Source organism: Brachyistius frenatus, unplaced genomic scaffold (genome assembly GCF_029030835.1).
Source record: "Brachyistius frenatus isolate BFR_SWC_R1_liver_20210118 unplaced genomic scaffold, ASM2903083v1 Contig_149, whole genome shotgun sequence".
NCBI classification, from domain to species: domain Eukaryota; kingdom Metazoa; phylum Chordata; class Actinopteri; family Embiotocidae; genus Brachyistius; species Brachyistius frenatus.
In genome coordinates this window covers 940,744-952,110 of record NW_027210748.1, presented here as the reverse complement: position 1 = coordinate 952,110, position 11,367 = coordinate 940,744, and the positions used below count along the sequence as shown (strand labels likewise).

At 40.9% G+C, this 11,367-nt stretch overlaps 1 protein-coding gene across 1 annotated transcript in view; it reads left to right on the top strand.

The window, feature by feature from the left end:
• Positions 1-534: 534 nt before the first annotated feature.
• The window catches only part of LOC138631094 (ADAMTS-like protein 2), a 29,469-nt gene continuing 18,636 nt past the window's right edge, over positions 535-11,367 (top strand). Inside the window, exons 1-2 of the mRNA XM_069715834.1 lie at positions 535-601; positions 4,546-4,635. Coding sequence (XP_069571935.1) covers positions 4,601-4,635 — 35 coding nt within the window. The 5' untranslated portion in view covers positions 535-601; positions 4,546-4,600. The remainder of the gene's footprint in view (positions 602-4,545; positions 4,636-11,367) is intronic.

Sequence of the window (11,367 nt, the reverse complement as noted above, 5' to 3'; positions counted from 1 at the left end):
ATTACACCCTACCCTACATGTCCAAATCCACAACAATTGTGGCTTTTACTCCAAACTGCCAAAAAGAAATAAAAAAACAACAACATAAGGGGGTAGTCCATTTCAGAAACACAATGGAAATGACTTTTTCCTCCTTTTTTTCGCTCACGTTGGGGTTTAAAAGGTAATTCAATTGTTTGTGTCGTTAATAGTTAAAAAACAACAACAACAACAACAAAAAAAACTTTCACTGGGAAAAAAATAAAAGTACAAAATAAGTTCAGAAAACCTAACCTACACGTACATCATGTGGAGGTCAATAATTTAATCGATGGAGAAGTGTCTCGTGAAGTGTGCGCGAGCGTGTATTGCGTGCCAGGGAGCGCGTGCGAGATTTAGAAGGCGTAGCTACATCAAAAGAGGGTCAAGATGGGAGGAGAAAGGGGGGACGAGAGAGAGAGGGGGAGGGGGAGGAAGAGGTAAAGAGGAGGGGAGGGGAAGTGTTGTCGGCCCATGACATGAATGAACCATGTTCGGTAACAGAGGCTTAGTTCTGCCGGTTTGTTCCTTTCTCCTGCTACACCTCCCGGTTTTCCCGCTAACGAACAACGGGCCCACTAAGGTAAATAACTGGCGCTATAGCCGTTTTTTTTCACCTCAATGTGTTGTATCCGTTTGCAGAGCGGTGTTAGGGGGGACTGAACAGTTCGCTCCAGCAGGGTGTAGTTAACTCCTCCAGTCTGTCACTTGATTCAGCCTTGCCTATCCTTCTAAGTTTTCAGAAATTCACAAGTGACGCCATTCTTCTTCTAGTTTATAATTAGGCCTGCTTTAGCTTAGTCTCTGATTTTAAATTGAAGTCTCTATAGCAATTCAGGAAGCGAACGACCATGCAACAAGCGCGTATGTGAACCCAAGATAACTGTTACCAAATGCGGGAATGTCACTGTGCCCCTCGGCGAACCTCCTTGAAAAGTAGTTTCTGTATTTAAGGCTGTAGTGGGAGGCTTGAATGCATGTTGAGTCCTGGACTGAACGGCAACGACTCTAAAAACTGCCGAGATGCGTTTATATTTGACGATAAACAATAAGGCACCAGTGAAATGACATCGTAAACTATAAACATTGGTTCCCCTTATTCCAAACTAATTATAGCACAGAAGAAAAGGGTCTCCCAATATTTATTAGGGCTACTCTAATTTTATTTAAAGTCGCCTATGTCACTTTAGCTGAACATGCCCTGCTATAATGTGTTTGTTTTTCCTTTAACCACCAAACTGAAAATTTCCTGAAGACTGTTTTACTGCTTCCCATCTTTCAACTTGCCTGTTTGTTTATAATGGTGTAACTCGGGGGTCCCTGTCCCTTTTTTCCTTTTGACAAAATGAGAGTGGGCCGAGAGCTAGCCTACTATGTTTAGTACCAATTATTCACGTAGGTGATCTCCACCTAAACCAGCTGAATAAGCTTCTTATATGTGAACAATAAATAAATGGAGATATTCAACACACACACAGCAGCTCATGCCTGCTTTTTTTCTGTATGTATTTCTTTACATTTTCAATGGCTGAAGCTCACACTGCTTACATCTGCAACAGACAAGAAAACATTATTATTATTATTGTTACTTGATCTCTGCCTGTCTACATGACTCTGAATTACAGCACTTTGCTGACAAGAGAAGTTGATTCTGGGGTGTATCCCGCTAAAGTTCACTCTTATGGAGCCATTTAAATGTCCATTTGTCTGTCTTTATTTGAACTTAGATTTCATGACACATGTCAGAAAAGCTGCTTCACACTGGTACATAGACCCAAACACACCAGACATTTTCATAGCTACTTAGTTGAAAGTTCTTATAGTTTTCTGGCTGTACTGGGTCCATAAATTATGTGAATACTGTTGAGAGTTTTGCTGGACATAATTTTGGTGATTATTAACCTCAATTTCCAATCACCACAGGATTGACATAGAACAGTTCAGCCATGTGTCCTGAAATCTTACCTAGGTCCACCTCCATGAATGAACACCAGGGTTCAAGTTTCTCAAAGTCATGTAACTTTACTGATATTCAGCTTTTAGACATAAGTGGATGAGCAACCACAGAGCAGTTATGACCAACCTTATGAGGGGCAATCAAAGCGTTCAGAGACTGCTCCTGTTGAGAAACGAATGGAACGGAGCGGCCTGACGTGCACGAGCCATGGGGAAGCTATAACTTTAATGAATAAGCATCCCAAGTGACGTTGCTTGATCAGCATCAGCACTTAAATGACACATTTTTTGTGACTCATTGGCATGTGCGCATTTGCAATCTCACCATGCACCTGAAACTTGAGCATGAAACAAGCAACAACAAACTCATTGCTCCCCACCACTCCTGCTCACCAGATTTGGCCCTCTTTTTGTTCCTAAAAAATTTGACACGACATTTGATGTGAGTAAAAGCTCTCTGTTGATGTTTCAGCTCTGTATTCAAATTGCAAATTTGCACATGTTAGTTGTCACAAAAATAAGTGGAAATAAGGTGCAGATGTCAATCAAGTGGTGTAGGTTAGAATACACAATCATGAAAGTTATTGTTTTCCCCCTGCTCATAGCTCATCATGGTGCTGCGCTCTGTTGGCATGCAACGGTAGCAGTCCCAGAACGCTTTGCTCCACCTCTGATAGTAGTGGTCCTTGCATTGCACTTCACTGTTTTCTTGATTTATAACCCTCAAGGCAATATTTGAATCTGCTCAGCGTTTTGTGCTGGGGAAGATTTACTTTTATGAATTATATTAGCGTTTCAGTAATTTAGTCTATCAACTAGACATAAACTACGAGGGAAGCAAACATGTTGATTCCAGTCTCAAATTGCAGCATAGAAAAGATTGTCGACTGGCAGCAGCTGAGCTGTCTGTGGGAGCTAGGACAGTGAAAACAAACCTGTATTGGTAGCTAAAATTTAAGGACAGAAATTTTTTCTGCATTTATGTTGAAGAACGAAGACATTGCCATTTGTAAATTGTAGCGTCTAACGATATTCTGTGAGGCATTAAAGGGTCATCTTTAAACTGTAGCGTCTAACGATATTTTACGATTTTTTTTTTTTTTAATTTCCCCTCGGGGAATAAAGTAAATACCTACCTACCTACCTACCATATTCTGTTTGTGAGGTGTTGAGGGGTCATCTGCAAATTGTAGCTACAGGAAAATAACCTGGGTTACATGAGTATACACATCAGTCACAGGTTGGTCCACCAACCAACCAAAACCAAAAGGAACATCACTGTTCCGTTCAATTCAATGCAATATGTTGTACATATTGTGAATAATACCAAATTTATTGGGAGAGCTTTATTTGGGGTGTTTGGGGTGCTGGGCCAGTGAAAATTAACAAGCCAGTAGGGCCAGTGGTAAAAATTTTTTACATTGAACTCTGCTCTTAAATTGTAACTGCAGTTACAAAACTGAAATGCCAGTCAGGTAATCTCCAGCCCTTTTTTGACTCACTGAACCATGGGAACGTACGAGGGCTGTGAAATTGCGTCATCCTACCAAACGTTGGGACTTTTTTTTGCCTGACATGTAGTCATCCTATAAACATTTTGATTGCCATATCTTTGATATTAAGTGGGTCTTAAATCCATATCCCGATATAGTTTGGCTGAATGGTGATATATGATATATGCTGTATATATCGATATTTTCTACAAAGTGAGTTGAACATTCTTTTGTAAGTCAAATGTCACAAGCGCTTTATTAACACAGAGTGTGATCAAAATGAAAAGAAAGACGAGGTTTCCTTCTCTAGCAAGCACACCTGCAAGGAGGCATTGATGATTTCATGGTTAAAGTCATACCTGCGTTCAATTGGTTGGGGACTATTTGACAGGGTTATTTCACAAACAGTCAGAGCACGCAAGCAGAGATTTGGGCGCAGAAATTTTGCGAGCGCACGGAAGCAGTCCGAGTGCAAGGAGGAGGAGTTAAACTGGAGCACAGGAAATCTGAGCGCAGGCGTTCGGGTTTGAAAGAGAGCGGAGCAACTCTGCCAGCGAGCAGCGACTATTTAAGTCAGAGGGGAGTCTTTTGAGGGAGAATATTACAATTACAAAATCATGCTCCCAAATTTAGAGGGCATGCTCTTGACTTGGAAATAGCTGATCCTAAAAAAAGGACTAAATATGCCTGGTGTGCATGTAAAGTAAACAGTGAGGACAGGAGGCTTCTTAGGGAAAACTGGACTAAAATTACCTGTGTATTCAGAAAAAAATTTAGTACATGCAAAAATGTTTTGTGACTTTCCATCAACTTATTGTTATACAATTGTTGCCATTGCTGCTAGTTACATACAGGTAAAAGAGACGTTATTATTGTTATTTTTAATAAAGAGATGTCACACTGTCTTCTTAGAATACTGCAAATTCAACCCCAAACCGAAATTCTCTATAGATTGATACCCAGCTGAGGTAAACAGTTATTCTACCACCTGCCGCGGTCACCAGACTATTAGGCCATTTTCACGAGTGAATTAAATAGTGATGTGTCTGTGTTTGTCTATGTTGTATGTGCCTGTCAGGACAGACGTGAAGAAAGGGTGGAGCAGCGTAACATCCATCTACAATCGCACAGCCATGGAAGTCCAAATTCTAAACAGACAAGCCGAAAGGTAGAGTAATAACTGTGATTTTAATATCTGTCTGTGTGTCACAATGTAAATGTGATTTCTGTCTGACTCTGCAGGTAGAAACATTTTCAAGTGTGAACCAACTGTGTGAGATGAATGCTGTGTTCCAGATGTTGTACTTACATACTATAACACTCACTGTTCTGAGTGCATCAGTGCTTTCACACTGTCAAGTATAGAAACATGCAGCGCATGACAAGTACCAGGATGATGCACTCAAAACATCCCAAAAAACGACATGTGAAACATTGGACAGTTTCCACCCTAAACGGTCGCCATCTTGGCTCTAAAGAGGAAGGGGCGGGGCCACCGGCGTGAAGTATTTTCAAATTAAGGCATCTGAGGAAGCAGCAGATGTTCCTGAACACCAGTTGTTGTTTTTTCACTACTGCTGCTGGAAAAAAAGAATCAGTGTGTTTATTGAGTGCGTTAAACAGAGGAAACAAAAACACGTTCAATTCTGGGTAAAAAAATTTCCGCTGCGGATGTTTCGAAAGGTTATGTGTTCACGTGCTGAGGTCATTTCCTGTCGGTGCAGAATGCCAGCATGCAATTTGAAGCAACACTACTCTGTCTAAATTCCTGTTCTACACAAGTATTAGTCCTCACATGGAAGAGAACTATTTGTTAGGGTACTACCGTTAGTATGTCATCTGGAACACAGCATAAATGCCACTGCGTGTACGGCAGAAACATGCAAAGACTACTGCAGCCATCAGGAACATTCTAAAAAAGAAAGATGCAGTCAGATTCTGCAGGTAAAGGTTAGACCATTCACTGATTTAATAATCAATGAAGTGAGTTTGATGTTGGACGCAAACAGCGGCCCCTTATCTCAAAGATAAAACTAAAGTCAAGCTTATGACCTTTGTCCAATATGATGGTTTTAGAAGTTCAACTGCATTATTTTGAGCCCAAGTTTACGCTACACAATCTTTTGTGTGTTGGGAGCCGTGCAGTGATCAGACACTCCGTAGCAGGATGCCTGTGGACCGTCTTCATCCGAACAACTCCAGCAGTTCCCCTTCGTCCTCCTGCGTCGACTCCATCGCATCTCAAATGTACCAAAGTTTTCATAACGGAGTTCTCAACAGTCTGAGTTTTTTTTTTTAACTGTATTGAAGAAGCTTTGGCCACTTCTTAGCTACTTATCCATTTAACCCAGAAGTTACCCAGCTGATGTGCTGCGCTCTGATTATATGCTGTGTGTTTGCGTTCAATAATAGTCTGCAGGCTGTTCTTGGTGTGCAGATTAAATATTCACTTATTGCATCCTCCTTGTATAAAGGTAAACACAGTCCATCCTCTGTACTTCCTCTAAAGAAACTTCTAATCACACAACCCGCCAACCAGGAAAGTAGCACCAAGGCGGTCAAAAAACATTTTCCCTTCCGCCATCTTAACACATGACCACAACAGTTACCTTCCTACCTATATACCAGTGTGCCCACAGTGCCACCCAATAAACATATTACATACATTCTGGATATTTAACCGACATTTTACTCCTACATCACTGGAGACGGCCTTTTCTATAAGCTTTAAAACAGGAACGTTTTAAGTCTTATCTTAAAAGTGGAGGTGGTGTCTGCCTCCTGGACCCAAACCGGGAGCAGGTTCCACAGGAGATGGGCCTGAAAGCCCATTCTACGTTTGGGAAAGTCTTCTGAGAGTGAAGCACTCTTATTATGTGGATATGGTACTACAATGTCTTCAGGGTTTCTCCTTGGCAGACGGCCTTGGGAGGGCGTCTGTGTGAGCGACACAGCGCTGCTCTTCATTCAAAAATCCATTAGCGACTCTCGTACTGAGTGAAAATAAAACGGATGTACGGGAATTAAGTAAATAAATAGGAGTAGTTTACAGCAACCGCAAAAGCTTGTGGTACATAGCCTGTCTGTTTCTAGTCATGTTGCGACGGGGTCGAGCAGAAAAATTTACTAAATTTGAATAACTCACCCTAAGTCCAACTTGCAAAACTTCTATTTAAAATCTCACACCTCTCACTGTGTTTTTTCTGACTTGCACTGTGTGTTGTCTCCCAGGAGGAGGTGTTTCAGTGGTGGGGGGAGTGGTCCAGCTGGTCCTCCTGTTCCAGGAGTTGTGGAGGAGGCGTGAGGACTCAGGAAAGACACTGTCTCATACAGAGGTAGTGCGTTATACAAACAACCACGCACATTAAGTATTTCTAATGTTACTCTTCTTTATGAATAGTTTGGTTGTTGTTGTTTTTTTTAAACAAATGCATGCACAATCTTTAGTATAAGTTTGTGTGAATGTGACCAGACATAGCTTGGAGACTGATATTATTAATGAGAGGAATGAAGAATAAGCAGGTGGGACATGCAAAGGAACTGAAATAATTGTCCCTCGCACAGCTACAGGAATGGAGCCGGTGTCAGAGCGAGTTGTTCCAAAACACAAATATTCACTTCAATGTGCAAGATAATATACAGTATGTCACCCGTAAATATTGTCATTTGTAGACAATATGTTTTTTTTTAAAGATGAATGGATGTTTCAGTTATGATCAGTTGTTAGGCCCTATTTTCTTACCCAGTGCAGCAAAAGGGTCTGTTTTCCGTGCTCGGCGTTAACCGGGCCGAGACGGGCAGAACGTTGCAACAATGGGTTTGGCGGTGAAGATGCGGCCATGAAGTGAAATTTTCATGTCAATTTTGAGGTGAAATTTTAACTACAAATGATTTCCAATTGGAGCTTCAAGTGTGTGAAATTTACTTCCGCTCACTCCTCAACATTGATTTTAGTATATCGAATTGAGTTCTTTGTTCATGTTTACATTTAATCAATGCTAATGTTTGGGGTCTATAAGACACAAGTTTTAGTTTGGCCCTTTGTCTTATATATCATTGAACTACTTCCTACACTCAGCGGTTCTCATAATACCAGGGGAAGAAGCATTTCTAATATTAGTTACCTTTTCCCAAGCCGATTTAGATAGATTTGACTTTTTTTTGTCCCACAGTGGGGAAACTCAGTGATTTAACATCATTAGCCCGTGGAGGTTGACTTGTAGTACCATAAATTCCATGATTATGAGCCTCAACCTTCTGGACAAGTAAACCGACTGGTTTTCTCCTACATAAAGTTTGAATGCTGGTGCCAGGTCTGCTTCTGGTTCTAAACTGCCAATGTGCTTTCACCACAGCTGATTTAAAGGGAATGGGAGGACCTCATTCAATAGCTCATGATTGAAGTCAGCTGTGACATGCTTTATAATGATCTATTCCTCCTACTTTACGCTGTGCCACAGATTCACCTGCATTTGTGTTCACCATAATACAAAGCAAGTTGGCCACCCAGGAATGCTGCAGTTGTGCCCCTGGCATACCTGTGCCAGCGCTGTGCCTCGCGTTGTGCTGATGCGCATGGAAATAAAACACCCAGGCCTTGTTTGATGACCACTGCTGTGGTCATTGAGTAAGCTGCTGCCCTGCTGTTTGATAGCTAGCAATCACACCATTTTCAAAGTCAGAACAGTAACCTGATAGAAAACATGGCTTAAGTTTTTAAGCGTAAGGACAGAATATATTTGTAACTGACGCCGTCATTGCTTTCTCCTGCTATGTGTTTAATGGTGGACCTACATCTGAGGCAAAAATAGCTTTTTTTCGCTTAAGGTATATAAAAGGTATGTTAATTCATTAAATTCAATTCAATTCAATTTAATTTGTATAGCGCCAAATTACAACACAGGTTATTTCATGGTACTTAACACATTAAAGTCCTTACAGCAGAACTTTACAATATTATACAGAGAGATCCAACAATTCCCACATAAGCTAGGAGGGAAAAACTCCTCTTTAAGGGAGAAAAATCTCCAACAGAGGGAAGTAAAAAGTCCCTTTAACAGGAAGAAACCTCCGACAGAACCAGGCTCAGAGGTGGGCGGAGCATCTGCCTCGACCAGTTGGGGTGAGAGGAGAGCAGAGAGAGAAAAGGACAGCATAGAGATACAAGACATGAACTGGTGGTGGGGCCGACAATCACAGAGCAGAGACATGCAGCTCCATGACGGGACATCTGGAAAAGAAAGAACAGAAACTCTGCGAGCGAGGGAACTGAATGGAGAGGCAGCCGATAATAAACAAAAACTATGAGAGAGAAGAAGCATGAAGTTAATAAGATGTGATGATGAGATATGAGTGTATAGAGAGTGAAAGAGTGAGAGGAAAGAAGCTCAGTGCATAACGAGGTCCCCCATCAGCCTCGGCCTATAACAGCATAACTGCAGGATGGTTCAGGTCCACCTGAGCAGCTCTAACTATAAGCTTTATCAAAAAGGAACATTTTATACAGGAATGCTCACATAAAAAAATTTCCCCTCAGGGATTAATAAAGTAAATACCTACCTACCTACCTACCTAAAATGCTTAAAATATTTTATGATTTGATTGCATGTGGCACAATAGAAATCTAAATGGTCTGGACTTATATAGCACCTTTTTTTTTTTTACCTTAGCAAAGCACCGGCAAAGCACACACACGTTTGGACGTTACCTTATAATATAAATGTAAATCCCGACAGTAGCTGCTATATCACTTACTACACTATTTTATGTGATGTGTATAAAAATATGAAACCTCCATTCCTGTTAGATTCTAACAAATCCTGTAACTGTATGAGGAAAGTTGAAGTAAATTATTGAAGTTGTGTCTGCATAATAATCACAGCGAAGACACTATTCACATTAAACGTAACATACGTGGAGGATTATTATTTTGTGATAACAGGTGGTCAGAGCTGGTCACAGCCAAAAACTGCCCGGCATTGTCTTTTTTGAGTAAACAGAATTTGATCTGTGCCACTCTGGACAAATTGTTTTCATACTGCTTTCATACCAAAAAAACAAACAGCTGTGGTATTTATTGTTTCTGTTCATGACTTGTACAAAGAGTGTATTTATAGACAAGGATACATATGTGAGGTATGCGCGGAGATTATAACACGCTATAGTAAAAGTGAGTAGAGACATAGTCGTGGACAGAGGGAGGTTGGGTAAAGCAGAATGACAGAAAGTGTGTGTTTGTAGCCATCTTGTTACCTTTGACCTCTCCCTGTCAGACTTGTGGAAGTTTCTGTCAACCAAGATTAACACCACTATGCCCTCACTGTAGGCCCTCTGTCTCTCCCTATCCCCCTCCCCCCTTTCCTTCTCCTTTCTTTGTGGCACTGCTTTTCTTTTTTTCTTTTTTCCCTCTTATCTGTCCCCTTTGCACTTCTGTCCATTTTTGACCCCTTTTATTCCCAATGCTCTCCTCTTCTTCTTCCTCCCCACTGCCTCCTCTACACTTGCTTTTTTCTCTCTCTCTCTCTCCTTCCTCCCCTCTATCTTCTCCTCATCACCTCCCACCAATTAGATGTGACATTCTCACATAGTGACCCCCCACTCACCTCTTCCTGCAGTCTCTCCTACTTTACTGTCTAAACAGTGTTGGAGGATGGGCTGAAGAAAGAGAGACATGGAGAGATAGAGAGACAGAGGAGGTGTGTCTGTGTGTTGGGGGAATGGGGGAATGGGGGAGGGGGGTAAGTTAACATTGTAATGAAAGACAGATGCATTAACTCCATTCTGGATTTCTCTTGGTCCTCCCCAACACACACACACACACACACACACACACACACACACACACACACACACACACACACACACACACACACACACACACACACACACACACACACACACACACACACACACACACACACACACAGAATAAGACTTGTGTTAACCATGTACTGCAGCACTCAGATTTTCCGGCAATTTTTTTTTTTTATCAAATATTCTTTTGTACATTTAAATTTATGTACTTGCTGATATGATTTTACAACTTGGACCAATAGAAGTTATGGCAATTTTGACTGTTGCAGCAGTTTTCACAATGTCCTGTGCCTCAGTCATATTATGGTACACCTATGCCATCAAAGTCATTTCCTGTTATCATGAGTTAATTAATAGTGTGAGCAACATTTCTAACAACTGCACTTTTAAAAATCAAAGGTGCACGAAAAAAAATAATATATAAACAACTTTGGTAGGAAGGACTCTTTTGAGAATGTAGAAGTTTTTCCCAGGATATCCCGACACGCATGACAAATAATGTAATATTTGCTGCTAAATGCTCCATTATGTTTATCAGCACTGTGTTTATGTCTGTCTGCTGGTTGGTGCTTGACAGTTAGTGAGAGCTATTTCACTGCAAACAGCTGCCTGCTGCTGCTGGAAAGGAAGTCGATGAGAGCAGAGTGTGGGCCATAAAACCAAAAGAAAAAAAGCTTAGAGTGGTTGAAAATCTCCATTAACTGAAGTAAAGCTGCAGACTTACGTAATACATTCCTCCATCTTCATCAATACATGTGACCCCCTTTTTATATACATGTTTTAATTTGACCCATTAACAATATAAACATATTAAGCGCAGTTTTAAGTCTATTGAGCAGTGTAGGTATGTACAATAGAGCGCTGAAGTGTAGACAATGCTCTGTGGTGTACAACATTGGATTGTTGAGGGAAAGAAAAAAAACAACCTGCAATTCACAAAGTATCAATGCTACTATAGATTTTGCTGTGATTGGTTTGTGCCATGTTTAAATGATATCACTTTAAAGCAGAGTGACAGCATCTTTTTTTGTTGTTAAGCTAACTTAATGAAAAGAGGCTAAATAGCTGCATTCATGTTATTACATTG